The sequence below is a fragment of the Numenius arquata genome, chromosome 8 (assembly GCF_964106895.1).
Source record: "Numenius arquata chromosome 8, bNumArq3.hap1.1, whole genome shotgun sequence".
NCBI lineage: Eukaryota > Metazoa > Chordata > Aves > Charadriiformes > Scolopacidae > Numenius > Numenius arquata.
This window is the reverse complement of record NC_133583.1, coordinates 10,335,245-10,352,177: the sequence shown is the minus strand read 5'-3', so window position 1 is coordinate 10,352,177 and position 16,933 is coordinate 10,335,245. Positions and strand designations below refer to the sequence as shown.

At 37.0% G+C, this 16,933-nt stretch overlaps 1 protein-coding gene across 2 annotated transcripts in view; it reads left to right on the top strand.

The window, feature by feature from the left end:
* Positions 1–16,933, top strand: part of PRKAR2A (protein kinase cAMP-dependent type II regulatory subunit alpha) — a 65,790-nt gene that overhangs the window by 30,440 nt on the left and 18,417 nt on the right. For both annotated transcript variants that reach the window (XM_074151314.1, XM_074151315.1), the window contains 2 exons: positions 12,446–12,498; positions 14,074–14,157. In XM_074151314.1, the coding sequence (XP_074007415.1) occupies positions 12,446–12,498; positions 14,074–14,157 (137 nt within the window). The remainder of the gene's footprint in view (positions 1–12,445; positions 12,499–14,073; positions 14,158–16,933) is intronic.

The window sequence follows — 16,933 nt, the reverse complement described above, 5'->3', positions numbered from 1 at the left end:
TTTTGATATTTCTCTTCCATCTAGCAACCTGATATGACAGTATGGGGTTTTGTTTGGGTTTTTTCCCTCTTCATGCAACATTTTAACATTCTATTTTTAGAGGGTGTAGGTATAGAATTTTGTATTTGAATAATGTGTAAATCAATGTTCGTTGACAGTTTCTGGCTTTTTCTTTCCACGTAAGATAAACTTCCATAAGAGGCCCGTATGACCATTGGTTTTCAAACTCACTGGTGGTTCTCAGTTTTGACAATGGGGGACTCTTTACCTTGAACTCTTCATTCTTATGGCTTCTACCAGAGATGAGCAATCATCTCATGAAGTAGATACATTGTTTAAGTCTGATATCTCTCTGGGCTTTCTAGCGATAGTAGCGATACAGCATTTTCTTCACACCCTGGCAAGTTGAGATATCAGAATGTGATAATATTACACATAATAAAATCTTTCTAGTAGCTTTTATCGTGTTAAAATGACAGCTTTAAAAAAAAAAAGTCATCTTCTAAGAAAGCTTTTATATTAATTATTGCCATGCAGCATGTTAGTATTTGGTAAAGAACACTGTTTTGGGATCCTGTTAAATTATGACATCCAAATAGTAGCAATGAAGCAAGAGGCAACACTTCTTTCAGAAGGTTGTTGTGAGTATTTTCTCTTGCAGGATACTATCTACTACTGTAGTGATAATCTCATCACTTCATCAAGGGAGGAAGACTGAGAGACGTCATGACTTTCTGTGTGCCATTCTCTTTGCTTTCTACTTACCAGACTATCTGATAATCAGAGGATGACTTGAAAATAATGATCTGATATCTTTTCTTGCAGCTAATTTAATGAATTCTGTATTGATTATTCACCATCTTACAAAACTGATGGCATAATAACTTCTGCTGAAAGGTTTTCAGGCAGAAGATAAATTGTAAGAGACTTTTGAGTTCAAAAATTCACATTTTTACGAATGGCACAAACAGCTTTCCTATTTCAACAACTTGATGCTTCTATCATTTTTTGCTAGCCCTAATGATTGCAAAACTGATATCATAACTAGAGTGAAAATAATTCATTTTGAAAAATGTTGATATGAGCAAAAGCCAAGTGTGTGGGATGACAGATGAAAGTGGTGATAAATTGTGTGGGTGCTCTCCTGTAAGAAAGTGCCTGAATCATTATTCGTTAAACAAAAAAAAAAAAAAAGCTTGTTTTCTCTGTTTGCAATATGGGGACTTATTTAAAAATTCTTGGCATGTAATTGGCATTCAGTGAATAATGAAAAGCTTATTTTTGGAAATTAATAGTCGTGACTTCACAATTACTTGGATTTGACACTGTTGTGAATAATTCTACTTGTAATTGCTAGATTTTTTTTCATGACATAAAGAGAAATACAACTCTCATCCTTATTTAAAACTTAAGTCAATGCAATACCTCGTCAGACGAGATCTGATCCTGTCCACTCAGTGCAAATATAAGTGAATATAAATGCTACAGTGGAGAATTCATTGTTTTCCTCTTTTTATTATTTATTCTTTCTAAATAATTTTTCATGCTTATAGTGTTACATAGTGATTAAACTTGTTCATCTGAAGTAAAATATTTTAACTGAAATTAGACCTTCTTATTAATACTGAGAATAAGATATAGTAATGCACATTTATTAAGCAATTAATGCAGTAAGGACCAGTTTTTTGAAAGTACTTAGGTGGCTAAAGGTGCAGCTGATTAACTTTCATTCATTCTTTTACATTAAAGATCTTTTAAAAGCCTACATATATGCTACTCCATATCTCCAGATACATAAATACTTTTGAAAATATCAGCCTTCAGCTGATTTTTTAAAATAAAATTTCATTTTATCATTTTTTGATGGCTTGGAATTTAATTTTCTTTTTTTGAAGTGAGATGGAAAAGAGGAGAATTACTAGCTTTTGTTTTGAGCCCAAGCTGTTTTTTAACATGTGAATTAAAGCCCAAATGAAAATATGCCCATGCGGTTTGTTGTGCAGAAGACACTGAAAGCAAACACACTAGAGGAAATCTTAAAATGCATGTTGTGATACAGGCTAAAAAGGCAGTTTTATACTTGGTCCAAAACATGGTGCTGTGATGTATGTGTGTGGAGTGACCTCAGGAGTTAATGCGCTTTGCGTTTTTCTTGTGAATAAATAAGGCAGCACTTTATCCCTTTTTAAATATAAACTTTTAGACAAAGTCATAGATACTGTGCTCTTATACTGATTAATACGCTCATGGCAAGTTTAGGTTGCTGTAACTTCAGATTAAATGTGAAATTAATTGAATAGTCCATGTAGAAACAGGAGTTTAGACATACCCGATTTAAATATGAAAGGATATCCTATGTATTTTCAGAAACTTCACTCAGTCATTTGAAACACCAGAACACCTTGATGAGACTGTGTCTACTCCACGTAATGCAAAGCTTTAGTCAGCATGCGAAAAAATCAGCTACAGGGAATATAATGGGTTTAAAGCAATCTCAGTTAGGAATTGCTGTGAGCACTTTTGTAGTGCTGTCATTTAAAGAGAGACTTAAATCAAGGCTTTGGGAGATGGCTTGGACATGGGTATTTGGCTGCCTGAAGCACTCACCTGCTTTGGATTAGTGTGCCTGAATGTATGTTTTTCCCATATCTCCAAAATTTGGGATAGGAAGGAGTGTAATCTTCTTAAATTCACTCATCTCTGTAATGGAAAAACACAGAACTAAGTGTTTGTAAGTAAAGCACACAACTTCTAACTGATGAAGTTCTGCCTAATATTAGTCCGGAATGCTTCAACCGTATTTTCTGTAAATGAAATCCAGTTGTACAGTGAGCCACTGAAGTTGAGAGTTGACTCATCCTGAAGATGATTTGCATCAAGTCCCATAGTTATGCCTTCCCCATTATTAGCTTCTGAGCTTCCAGGGCTTTTGAGTTGTTCAGTAATAGGGGGAGCTGCTGGGTTTTTCTTCAAGGGAGTGGACAGTGGTTTTCCGCATTCCTGGCTTTGCCTGTGTGCCAGGACGGGAAGCAGTCGTTTCAAAGTGTGGGGACCTGGGGGCTTCCACATCGTTGCTCTGCACACAATCCTTTTCTGTCAAAACCCTGCTGGTTTATATTGTTCACTGTGGCTCCAGTTAAATAGGCGATACTTGTTCCGTTAGGGGTAATGTGATTTTTAATCTATTTGGACATTGTGTAGAAATCTTTAAAAATCATATCTAAGTTGCTGAACCATTAATTTCATAAATGTCTTCTAACACTTTGACATCCCTCCGTTCTGTGTCACGATAGATGACTGGAAGATGGGGGTAATTTTCATTGCTAAATATCTGCTTTACTCTAACCCACAAGTGCTTCAGTGCACTTCTCCCAAGATGCTGGTGGTGTTTTTTTTTTTTTTTTTTAAATACTATCTGCCTTATTGCAGATTTAGCAATTGACATGTCAGAATTACAAGTATAAAAACAAACAAACAAAAAAAGCCTTGGCCTGGAAACTGAATTTCTTATTTCTAGCTTTGTTTTATTCCTTATCTAGATTACCTTTTCTAGCTACTATTTGCAACTTAAAAGCCTGTAAGATACATGCCTATTTTTTGGAAGGTATATATTTGAGCGGTTTCTTGGAACTTGTGGCGTTTTGATGTAACTGAATGTAAAATGAACATTCTCCATGCTTTTTAACTGAGATAAAGTATCATTGTGTTTATCAGGTACATAAACATTTTTGGTGCTTAATTTCTGGTTTTATCTGCCTTGGTTACCTAACCATTTAGAAACGTGGTAAAATTTCTGTGATGGGCTAAACCAGAAGATCATTAAAGCGGAAGGGTTACTTCTACAATTGTGAATCTGGGTGCTCTGAAATAGTAGTAGCATCATGTTTTCCAAGAGACCTTTTTTATGGCTGACTATCTCATCGGTAAGGCTCTCTTAGAAGGATTGAACAAGGTCAGCAGCATGTTTATCCATTTCAGTCTTCTGATTTCTTAACTTGCAAGAATAAATGTTGCTTCATTTGAATTTCTCAGGCTGCACCACACGGAATAATAACATGTAACTCTAAAATACCCTGCTGCTGTTTTAAGATTTTTTTGTTTAAATGTAGCAAAGGGAGTTGGAAGCAGAAGTAGCAAATTTAAAATTACTGTTTAAGATCTAAGGGGCGATAGTTTGGGTTTGGTTGTTACCATGTCAGAGCTGTGAACTCCTTTGGTACTGTCACATGGAATGCTTTTTTATTTTCCATTATTTCTCTACCATGATGGACAGCTTTTAGTTGTTTTTTAGTTTTCATGCAGACTCAGCTCTTACTGCAAGTCCCAGAGCATGCCAGTGTCTGATGGGATACTGGGCTCTACTGTTAGTAATAGAGACATGGAAGCCAGAAGTGTGGGAGCCTGAGTTCTGGCTTAATTAGCAGATGATTTCTGTGAAATCAGGTAATCTTGTCCCTTGTTTTTTCCAGCTGTACAGGGGAGAGGCTACTTGCCAACTGGTATATTTTATCTACAGAGTGCTTTCATGATAAGTCCTGTAAATTGTGGGATTTCAGATTATCAAAAAATTACTGTCTGGGAATTATGTAGAATTATTGGAGTGTATGCACAAGTGTGTATTTAGATGATCTAGAAGCATTTTATTCCGTTATTTGCCAGTGTTTTAGTCTATGAAACAAAGTAGCCTCATGAGTTCATTGTCGTTATTCTTCAGTGTCTGGCTTCTGTGAGGTGGGAGGGTATGACCCTTCAACCACTTGTGAGCACATAAAGTGGAAGGATAAGCTAAAGCACTTTGCATAACTCATACATATAATTCAACAGGCAGCTACATAAAGTAAATACAATGACACACAGCTGTTGGTAAATTTAAAAAAAAAAAAAAAAAAGGCAAATGTCATGTGCATCTGGTTATACCAAAGAGGTAGGAGAAGAGGAGAATCCTGTCCCCAGTCCTGCATTAGCACACTTTTTTTGTTTTAATTGCTCCTGAGTAGGAGGAGGATTTAAATAAAGTTCTACAGGCTGAGGATTCTCTTTTAAAGTTTCCTTGCAGTTCAGTAGGATGCCTTCCTCTCCCAATTTGCCTCTTTGACAGGAAATGTCTTTATGTACTAGATCCCAGGAGCGGGTTCTCCAGTGTGCCAGGGAGTCCTCGATCTATTCTTTGTCTAGTGCTGTGTGTCCCTGCAATGTGTGCGATGGCCATGGTAAAACCAAGGCCTGTTAGTTAACTTGGGGTGGTTTCCAGGCCAAATACTGTATGTTGCAGAAGGAGTTAAGCAAAATAACCCCAAACCCTCAACAAAGCTTACATAGAAATAATAATTAAGTAGGAATTCATTGTATCATAAAAGTCATTTATGTTTGTCCTTAAAATCTGTTTGAAGCAGTATTGTCTGCATGTAATGCTTTCGTTCTATGTATGTAAAGTTATAAATCTAAAAGAGACTGTGATTATTTACTTTCTGTTTATTCTAGGTCTTTCATCTTCAAAGTTCTCGTTTACCCCTAGGGAAATGTAATTTTAAATTCTTTGCCAAATCTTCCTGTAGTAGAAAAAAAAATTAATTTGTGGCTGTATCATTTTAGTGGCTGTATCATTTTAATGGCTGTTCTGCTCTAATGCATTCTCTAAATTGCTTTATATCTGATGATAAAGCCTTTTAGATAAACACTTAAACCCAGATTTTTATTAATCTATATGAATTTAATAAAAATATTTGAAAAATGCATTCAGAATATATAAAACAAATGTACATTTGGAAATAGTTGGCAACCAATTGTCACAAATTTAGAGGCTTATTGTATTGCCTGCACTTCTGCATCTTGGGATAAAAGATGTCTGTGCATTTAGAGTTGGAAAGAAAGCAAAGAAAAAAGATACTACCATAAAAGGTGGCATTTATAATTGATTATGCAGTCTGTTCTGAACTCACGACTGAAATGTAGTATGAAGTAGGAGTGTATGACACTGGCATTACAGTTTTATCACAAGCCATTGTCGCTGGAGCTGTTGCATTTCTGCCTTGATGGAAAGAAAACAAGCTGGAGAAGTCTGATTTAGATAATATTACTGGCGAGTACATAATCTTACTGAGGGAACGGTTATCAAAGGTTTCTAGAGGCAAGGACAGCAAGCACTGTAATACATCATCCAGTTCTCGTAAGTGCCCCAACCTCCATGGGCAAAAATGTCTATGCAGAACAACCTCAGTTTTACCATTCCATTAAAGCAGTGGGCCTTGTGAAATATCAATAACGTCCACACCAGAGATGGACATTTTCAAGTTGAATTAGGGGTATGAGCAAAGATTTGGAAAAGCCAGGTGAACATTTTCACCTTTTTGCCCCTAAATTACCTGTTGTGTATGTATAACAGTACAGAGAGTCAACGCTGGCCGAGCTGGGTGAGACAGTACAGGATTTTGGGGCCTTACAGGCTTATCATTATCTCATGGGCTTCTTTGCCTGACAAAATGATCTGTGCACCTTTCCAACCTGAGCAGGCTTTGGGACCATGTGCGGAGCTGTGCCTGAGCCTGTCATCCTTGCTGGACTCAGCTGGTTTGGCACAGCCGTGCTGAGTGACTTTGTATCTTCGCAGTTAATCTGTAACGCAGAATAACGATGCCTGTGAAGAGCTGGGTTTATATTATTTTAACTTCCCTTGAACTTTAACTGAAATTTGAAGCTGTTTCCAGAACTGAGAATCCATTCTTTTCCTTTGCCACCTAAATTCATTATTTCTAAATACTTCTCAACTGAAAAATCTTGTATTCGATTTGACATATATGGCCACGCAAATGATTGTGTGCTTGAATATTCTGCGTTGGTATTTGACAAAGATTTGAGGGGGTGTTGTTTGCTCAAGTCCCAGTCATTGTAAGTCATGTCTCAGTTATGCCTCTCTGAGAATTAAGAATGAAGTGACGAGGTGGTACTGATGTGGGTACTCCTGCATCTGGGGATATTCTTGTGGCACATAAAGTAAAAGAGAAAGACCAGTCTTTTAAGACCCGAGATCTGAGTTTTGGGCTGGTTCAATGACATTCTTTTCAACTAAAAATTTTACACTTTATTTCAGTTGGTTCTCATTAGTGAATTGAAGGCTGAAAGGCTGATTTTCCTCCATCTGGCTTAATTGTTTTTCAGCTTTCAGTGTTATTTTTCGTTCTGTCATAAATGTTAAAATTGTTCAGGTGGTGCAAATGGGTGCAGGTTCTGTTTCCCACTTGCTGGATCGAGGTATGAATCTGTTGTCTGCTTTGACATGGTGAGATCTTTAGCTCGGGAAACAAAGTGCAATTTCTAAATGAAAAAGTTCTGAGCCATCCAGCAACAGAAGTGAGAGAAAACTGCAAGTTGTTTCCAAAGTGCAGAAAATCACATTCAGCTGTGCCAGCAAAGACCTATGTATAAGCTCTGTTTAAACTTCCTAACTTCATCTCAGTCATTTTGGAAGTGCCTGCTTTAGCAACTCAGCTGTCAAAGAGGGAATGACAAGCCACTGAAGTGGTCACCTTTCCAGCTGGCACAGTGCTCCCGGAAGAGGCTATGCATCTCTCCCTTGAGAGACACTTACAAAATGTTTGAAGCTTTGGCAAATTCACATGCAAAGAACGCTGCCTTAAATGTAGTGCAGGGCAACGGATCTGAATAAATAACTGGAAAAGTTGTTCTGCCTTTAGTACTCTGGGTGGATTTTCACTAATGGTTCTCATAGAATCAGTTGGAGGTAACGCATCCTCGTAAGTAAAGATGAGTGAATAGGATTTCACGCCAAGTACAGAAGGTGCTATCTAAAATTGCGAAGAAAATATGACAGAGCATGTCTTTGCTACTTCTTCCAATAACAACAGAAATATTAACGATGCATTCACCTTACCTAAACCGTAGAATTTTCTTGTCCAGTCTGAAAGTTTTTCCTCCTCTTGTGTGTATCTGGAGGTCTTCTATTTTGAAAAAAGTACCAGTGATCTCTCAGCTGCCAGGATGGTATGCATTTCTCTCTTTATTTGCTTGTTGGAACTAAATGCTGAACGGTTGTGCAGATTTGCATAGAGTGCAAGGACTTTGATCTTGACAAAACACGTATTTTGCAGAACAATATTATCTTGGGAGCAATTAAAACTCGCATAAACAAAGGTAGTGTTTGTACTGGCAAACTTTGTTACTTCTCATTCTCCCCCCCACCCCTTGCTTCCCCCTCAGCCATCCACTGCTTATGTCAGTGCTGCAGCTAGAAAGGTCTTCGTTGCTCTGAAGATGCTGTCACCTGCATAACAAAGCAGCGATGGAGTTGTATCATTTCTGGGCCCTCAGAAGTGTTAACAGATGTGCCTGTTCTTGAAAGCCAAGGAAGGTGCCATATGAGGAGAAAGCTAAACTAGCTGTAGAAGATGCAGAAGCTAAGAGAGACTGAATGTAGATGGTAGGATAAAAGCCTGATTTTACTTTTTTATCTTAAGGCTTCTTAAAATTGAAAACTATTTTTTATGTTCCAAAGCTATTTGAACTATGTGGGTGGATTTGGAAGGAAGCTTGGTCTATATGATATATACCGATATAGCTGTAGTATTGGAAATACGTAATTGGGGTGTGTGTCACACTTGTATGTAACTTTTACTGATGCTTTTGTGCTTAGCATTTGCTCTAGGGCAGAGTTGTGCTGCAAATCTCACATAGGAAAGGTGTGAATTCAGAAGTCATTTGAAATTATATCAACATATTTGTGAGCTTTAGGTTGCACATTAAGAAAACATCTTCCCCAGGAGGGGGGTGGAGCAGGTTAGCCAGAGACATGTGTAATCCCCCCCAACCCCAGGAGGTTTTCAGGTCAGCCCCAATCTGGCATTGCAAATAGCTCCCTTTTAAGCAGTAGGTCGGACAGGGTGACCTTCAGAGAGAGATCCCTTCCAACTGCTCTTTCAGTGAGTCTGAAAAGATGCTACCGACACATTTCTTCAGGATAATCTTGTGAGAATAAGCTTTGCCTTGGAGTACCTGTTTTACTGGGACACTGAAATAGTTAATATGTGAATCCAGTCATGTATAAAATAGTGGGGCAAGTATGTTTTCACTCTGTCAAGATGAAAGATCAAATGTTTTTTCATTGGGACTGGCTGTACTGTGACTTGCAAATGACTAACCTTCAGGAGTCCTGGAATTAACTTCCGTAGATCTCTGACAGGGATTGGCAGAGTTTAGGGTAGTTATGTTTAGGGGGTTCTTTTCAGTCAGAAGAATAGAGAAGCAACACTGAGCACAGGTAAGGTGAAACATAGTGAAGGTAAGACTGACACACAGATCTTGACAGTTAATATGCTCACCAGTACAGACTTCCACAAGTAATTTACCAATTAAAAATAGTGGAAAGAAAAATTGGATGTATTGTAAAGTAAAACACAGGATGGTGTTGATGTAATGTTCACCTTTTCTTTGCATTAGTCATGTTTTAAGATATTTGGAAAATGCTGTTGGTTGTTATAATGTGAGTAGGCTGAAAAACTTTGTGGGCTTTCCAGCGTATCACAATGTTAATTTAAGCTTGAGGTCAGAATTAATCATTTTCTCTCTCTCCCCTTTTTTTTAACTATCCCACAACAGATATGTTACATTAAGTGTTACAGCTCTGCTTGCAAATAAATAAAGTCCTATTAATCAGAGCTGTCAGTTGAAGTCCAAAATGTCTGCCCTATCGTTTCTACATGAAAAAAGAAATCCCAGCAGGAGGTTGAAGAATGAAAAGTATAATGGAAAGGCTTTCTACATGACAGCATGGGAAGAAGTAGTATTTTTGCATCATTTTTGTTGTATTTCTGTGACGCCTATTCATGGGCACTGCAGAAGTGATTTCCGTATGTAAGTCCTACTCTGTTTCCCGAGTGGACTTTAGGAAGCTGTGTTCACCCTTACTGGGGAAGATGAAATAGGGGACGCTTCCACGTACAAATCCCAACCAAAGTCATCTGATACTAAAGTTGCAGAGAACTTTGTTGTTTTTATTGCTGAGTGTTTTAAGGTAAAGGTTTGCTCTAATGCTGTAGTCTTAGCTGTGGTAATTAAACTTGTTTTCCCAAGGAAATCTTGAAGATCATTTCCTCAATTCCAAAGCATATTCTTAGCAATAGCTTCCCTGCAATTGAGGCCGAAACAAAATCTAATTTGCAGCTCAATATTGAGAATGTAAAGGATAGAACGATATAATGAAATACAGTGATCTCTGAATTAATAGATAAGCACATTGAAGCTGTGTATGTGCCAGGTGCTTTCAGAAACATACAGATGCACATTTATAGTACGTACTTAGTGTATAATAAAGAATTGAATGCTGGTTACTGGTAAGATGTGCTGGTTGTAAAGAAAAAAGATACTTTTTAGCTCCAGTTTCACCACACTGTTTAAACCAAGGAGCCTTTCTTTTAAGAAAATGTTTATTATAAAATCTGAAACTTTCACAATAGACTTTGATCCTTACTGTAAAATGAAAGGAGGAGGAAAGCTTTCACACCAAAATGCTAATAATGTTCTCTTTGTTAGTGCCTTTGTATTGCACATTGAGTGGATCTTTTCCTATCAGTGCAAGTTCTGCAGCTAAGGCATCTACATTCCCATAATAGTCATCTTTGCAATGTGTAGTGGACTATACTTTTTTATTTTTCAGCTGGGGAAGAATGCTGTTTGTCCTTTGTAAAGTATCTGCTCTAAATGTGGGTGAACCACTCTGTTAAACTGAACGCCTGTGTGTTTGTTGTAGGTGCACTGTTGTTAATGCAGTGTTTCTATATTGTTAATGGTGCAAACCAGAAGAGACAGCGCGACACTGGGCTTGGTGTATGAGCAGTAACTACTCTTTAAATGCCCAATAATTACATGATTGGGTCTTTATGTTGTGGTTTGATAAATGCAATGCTTGTGTTCTATTCCAGTCTCTTCAACCTCTCCAGGAAAAAAGGAATTAAAATCTAATTTGCTAGGAAAGACCTTTTAGGCAGGGGAAAAAAAAAAAAGCAAGTCTTTCCTAGGAAATTATGCTGGACTTGTGCATTTTTATAGTCCTTTTGAAGGCATGGTGATAAGGTCAATAGTCCTGTATGCATTTTCAAACTATTTGCAAGTTGTTGAGTCCTAGGCCTTCTAGATTTTCTTTTTTTTTTTTTTAAACCTGCTTATTTTTATTTGTACTTTCTAAGTCCATTCAATGGTTAGATGTCATTGCAGTGAGCTTCTGGGCATTCTGCCAAGTCTTCAGTATTGTCAGGATGCTGGATAAAGTACAAAGAAAAATGCTTGTCTGTGTCCCTTTGTAAAATCTTACAAGAAGCGTATAGGCTCAGAAGTAAGACCACCCTTATTAAGGTAAGAGCAGAACTAGATGAAAACAGGGCTGACTCCTGCTTTCTCTGACAATCTGTAGAGCTAGTTAGAATGTGGAGTTCACTTTGACATGTAGGAACTGCAAATACCTGCGAATTAATAAGAAAATGTGAGCTAGAGATGCAGGCTTTTGGCAGCCAAAGGTGTCGTGTTTAATATTGTAAAATTGTGTAACAGCGTAACTGTTAAGATAAGCGAAGATAAGCCTTTTCTGAAGTATTAAAACTGAACAAAAATGGTTTGAAATTTTAGAAGCTCACCATTATCATTGCCTCTCTTACAATTGATCCTGAAGTTATAATGACATGTTTGGCAGAGCCTTGCTCCTGTGCACTACAGTGTATGGTTTCTACATGTTTTCTCATCCTTTTAAAAAAAATAAATCACTTTGTGTATTTTTTAAAGTTGCTTTTATATCACAACTTGACATTACTTTGACTCAAATGTAGTAAGATGTAGGAGCATACAGGGGAGGGGACTAAACATTATTTTTTGTCATAGAATATACTATGGTCAAGCTGATTGTTCATTTCCCAGGTCAATTTCTGTGTAAACATGATTTCTCTGTATTGAAAAAAACCTCAAAATATAGATACTCGCTTGCAAATCTGAGGTGGAGTGGATGCCACGATTCCTTGTACTTTTTTTTTTTAAAGTGTGCTTTGTTGTATACATCGCACTGCAAAGAGCAAAGCAATGTAGCTGCAGTATTTTTCCACTGCATTTTAGAGAAGATGTTTGTATATGAGTCTGAATGGGGATTGTTATGCTTTGATAAGAATTGAAAGGGAATCTGTGCATGCTTCGGAGTACTTGCTAGGGAAGATTACTTTCTATTGTAAGTTACAGATTTTTTTACATGAGAGTTTGAGAACAACCATGCTGTGCCTGCTCAGAGAATGAATAGGATTTAAGCCTCTGACACTATAATGACATAAAAACAAAAGTCCTTTTGTTTTTCCTGTAGGAAAATAAAATATAGAAGAAAGGAATTTACACTTGATTTGTTTGATGTTCTTATATAATTGTTTCTTTTTACTAATTTCCTCTTTCTTTTTCTTCCAAGTATGTGCTGAAGCTTTCAATCCAGATGAAGAGGAAGAAGATACAGAACAAAGGGTAAGAATGAGTGAATTGCATCGTGCATGGTTCTCTCTACAGTTTGACAGGCAGATGTCTGTACGTCACCTTTTCCTCACTGCTTGTGCGTTTCGTTCTGAGAGGCTGTGTGGCAAGCTGACATTGACAAAGTGACAGCGCTCTGAAACTGAGGGCTGCTTTGTCTCGTGCACTTTTTTAGTCGCTATAGCTTTAACATAATTTTACTTCAAAGGACTCGAGAGCTGTGCTTAAGTCTACCATCTATAAAAGTTTGGAATTTTTCCTTTCTTAATTATCTTAAAGGCTAGTTGAGGGAATTCCTAGAGCATCAATGCTGTTGTGAAGAATTAGTTAAGCTTTACCACAGCTGTTTCTTCATGGGTGCTTAAAATGCCTCACATGCTTTTTACTGCCTTTCTTGTCAAAGCAGTTCTGCCTGGGTAGAAGAAACACTGTGTTGAAATATTTTGACACTGTGGCCACCTGTTCTATTGTTTTTGAAAGTGAGGAATTACTAGGAATTGCAAGTCCGGATACTGTAATTGTATTTCTTTAGAGATGCTTTCATGTGAGAAAATCCTGTAGGCTGGCTAGTGAGGGTCAATGTTTTCTCTCTGGACTTCTGGTATTCCACTTCCAGATTCCATCTCAAGCTTATGCTTCTGCAATGAAAATATAAGTCTAATTTAATTTCTCTTAAGAAAGAAGATACTTCATAAATAAGATGCTATAAAAAGAAAAGACTATAAGTGTGTCTGATCATCCAAATGTTTGTAAATTGGATACACTTATTCCATCAAAAGTCTTAATTTTCCTGACTGCTGATTCAATATTCAATTTTCTTTAAAACAAGGATCTGAGGTCTGCTCAACTTTGGACAATGAGTTTTGCGAAAAGCCTACTAACGTAACTGGGTTTTGGAATCCTTGTTATTCCAGAAATATAATTAATATGGTAAATGTGAGGTAATTAATATTTCTATATATGCTCTCATAATGAGCCCCCCAACAAGCACATATGTAAAGGAACCAACACTATGTCATAAAAACGTTTAGTCTGATGAGGTGTTTATATTTGGAAAAAAGTAACAAAAAAATAACTCAAACAGCAAAGCTTTTATTTAGGTAGTTTTGTTGGGAAAAAACCCCACCCACTTCTTAGATAACTTCTGTTATTAGATGGACTGAGATACATACGTATCATAAATCTACCTGTATGCCAACAATAAGGGTATTGGGATTAATGTATACAGAGTTTAGAAAGAAAACTGACTTTTTCCTCTGTTCCAAATGCTCAAGCCGTGACTGTGTGTGTCGCTGGGTTAGAAGGGAAGGGAAAGGAAAAGACATCCTCTTCTTTCTTGGCTGTTATTTCGCATGTGTTAGTTGTCCACATAATATATTTCTTATGTCTCTTTCTTCCTGTCTTGTATTGTATGTTTATATATAAATACTGTTTATGCAAACAACAAAAAAGAACTGTATACTTTGACACTCTAAAATTGCGGTCTTCTTTTTCACTCCGCAGTGAAGGTTCAGTCTGTAATCATATTTCTTTGTTGTCATGACAGTTTTGTTTTACTTTGTTTTAAAGGTAGTTCATCCAAAAACTGATGAACAGCGATGCAGACTGCAGGAAGCATGTAAAGATATCCTGCTCTTCAAAAACCTAGATCAGGTAATATCATTTTAAGGAAATCTTAACTGGATTTGATGCCTTGTATGTACAGGTAATAGCTTGATCTAACAGTCCAGACGCTTGTTTGCATTGTGATAGTTCATGAAGTATTAATTATATGCAGGCTAGATTGGGACATGTGTTTGGAGATCAACAATCAATGGACAATATAAACAAACATGTCAAATTGTCAGTTACCAGGATTGTCAGATCCCTCTCCCTGCAAATTCAATTTTTTCTGTTAGAGAAATGTGTGTTGTTATTTTGTTGTTGTTTTTTTTTTTTTTAATTCTTTCACTTATCTTTCAATACTTGCTGTGGGGTACCATTATACCTGGTTTCCTTTTCCCTAGGAAACAGTTGATAATTTTATGGGCAATTTAAAAAGGAAATTACTTACACAATTGTGATACTGAACACATTTGCATAACTTCAGATTGCTGCACCTTTTTCTTAAATGCCAATGTGTCAGTAAATTTTCTGTAAATGAATGTAAAGTAATCTTTTTAGGTTGTTCCTATTCTTACCCATCTTATTTTTATTGCTGAAGTTGGTTATTAATTACTCATTGCCTCAGTACTGAGTTTTAATGATGAGCATTTAGTAATCTTAATTGGTATGAATTTTTTTTAATGATGATCATAGGATATCTCAGGAACAGACCTTTGGAGATTCTCTAATCCAGCCTCTGAGAGAGAAAATGCATCTCATCTCTGGTCTGGTGTCACAAAAACAGAACTGACATCTCTACTACAGGCTGCGGCAGAATGAAAGCCGTTACACCAGCGATTGTCCCTACAGCTTCCTGGTTTGAATCATTGAGCTTTGCCTCGGATATGAAAGGGTGGATGTGGTAGCTTATGGTTGCAGAAACGCTGCTCAGCTTTCCTTGAAAACCAGGAAGTTCTCCCAGTTCTTGGTTGCTGTACAAACCCCAAGAGTCATTGAACTGCATTCTCAAAATAATTGTTGAAAGTTTTTGATTGCAACAGGCTTGAGGAACTGACATTCTGTCAAAAAAGTTTCCTTGAAAGCTGTCCTTTCCAAGGCTGGCCTTTCGCTCTTCTGGGATTCTTGTTGTCGTTATTGCCTATTTACTTAAGACACTTTAAAGGTTCCTTTTGCGAGTAACCTGGTGATGCACAGTAAAATATGAAACATACTGAAGACATTCAGCAGCTCAAGGAATATGTACAAAGTGCGATCACCATTCGAATTGAGTAGGCCAATCTTTAGCTTCCAGCAAAATTTCCCAGAAGCAAAAATGAATAACCAGTTTATATTCAAAGATGACTTTGAAAAACAAATTTGAGCTGAGAAAGTGGGCTTGGAAAAATACTGCTTCCTGGGAAAAGCTTTCTAAGCAGCTGAGGATAGAAGCAATGGAAACAATCTAAACTGCAACTGTTAAGGACTCAGGCTTTAAGACAGCACATGGCTGAAAAAGATGACTGCAGTGCACACATTGATTATAGTATGATAAAGGGCACCTAGCAGAGAGGGGAGAGCTTTCCTAGTAATGAGTATAAAGGGAGTATGGAACTTGCATCATTTTACCTTTCCTCCCAATAATTTAACTCCCTCTGTATAATGTGACTGGTTTGGAAGGTTGGCTGTAGAATACCCACTGAAAGGCAAAATGCATGGCTGCTGCTTTTGCTCAGTGTATATTGTCCTTTAATAAGTGTGAGAAATGCTTTCAAATTAAGGCTCAAAATATGTTCTTTTGCTTCTTAACCTCTGAAGAGTGTCATGTAAAACTGTTAAATACAAGCAAACAGACCCAACAAAACAAAACTGCATAAAACCCCTTTAGGAGTAAATATGATTGTGTGACTCTATGTTCTGGCCAAATTCATCCCTTTTCCACTGGTTGCATTTAGGTGAACTGTGCTGAATTTAGGCTCAGTGGCTCAACAGCCCTTTTAAATGTCTTCACTTGCGTGAATAGTTGCTGTAATAGTCAGTAGCAAACACAAGGGAGCCAGTGTCCAGTGGGTCACTTCTAGCAAGGTTCATGTTGAACTTTGGACTAAAATGAATTCAGATTGTCACAGAGTTTAACCCTGAGATTTTGAGCATCCCCGATGATAAACCTGATTTATGCTTCAGTATGAAGTTCTGTATGATGTATCACGTTTAGGGTCCACAGCGTCTTATAAATGAGTTTGTAGAATCCTAGTTACAATTGAATTTTGTATTGGGTGAGAGCAATGACTGTTATCCTTACCAACAAGGCCCCTGAGCATGCTGAGTACTCATATTTAAACCAAGAGGGGTTTTTTACAGTTCAGAAATCTGATGAAGCTTGTCCTTTTATTGACATAATAGCTCAGTGTTTTATTTACTTAAAATAAGTCTTTGCCTCTTTATCCTCCAAATAAAGCATTGTTGAGTTACAGTATTTTTAAAAAGCTTTTAAAAAAATCTGCATTGCTTGTTTTCTGACAACTGTTACTTAAATACATGCTGTGAAATATGTGGTTAAAATAAATGGCTTTCATGCAATGACTGTTTAGTTTAAATATCAGGAGAGTTTTAATGACAAGAAAATAGGATTCTAGTGAAAAGATATGTAATATTTTCAATATAGTGGTGCCTACAGATGCTGCAATGATTATTCCCAATTTAAGGAGTGCCGTAAATATTTCAAGTGTATCTAGCAGCATAAAGACTAGTTTGCGTGTTCATGCAGTACATTTTTAGAAACTCAGCTGTGATCTACATCTTCAACTTTGAACATCTGGTCATTGAAAATGCAATAAAAGTCTATTGT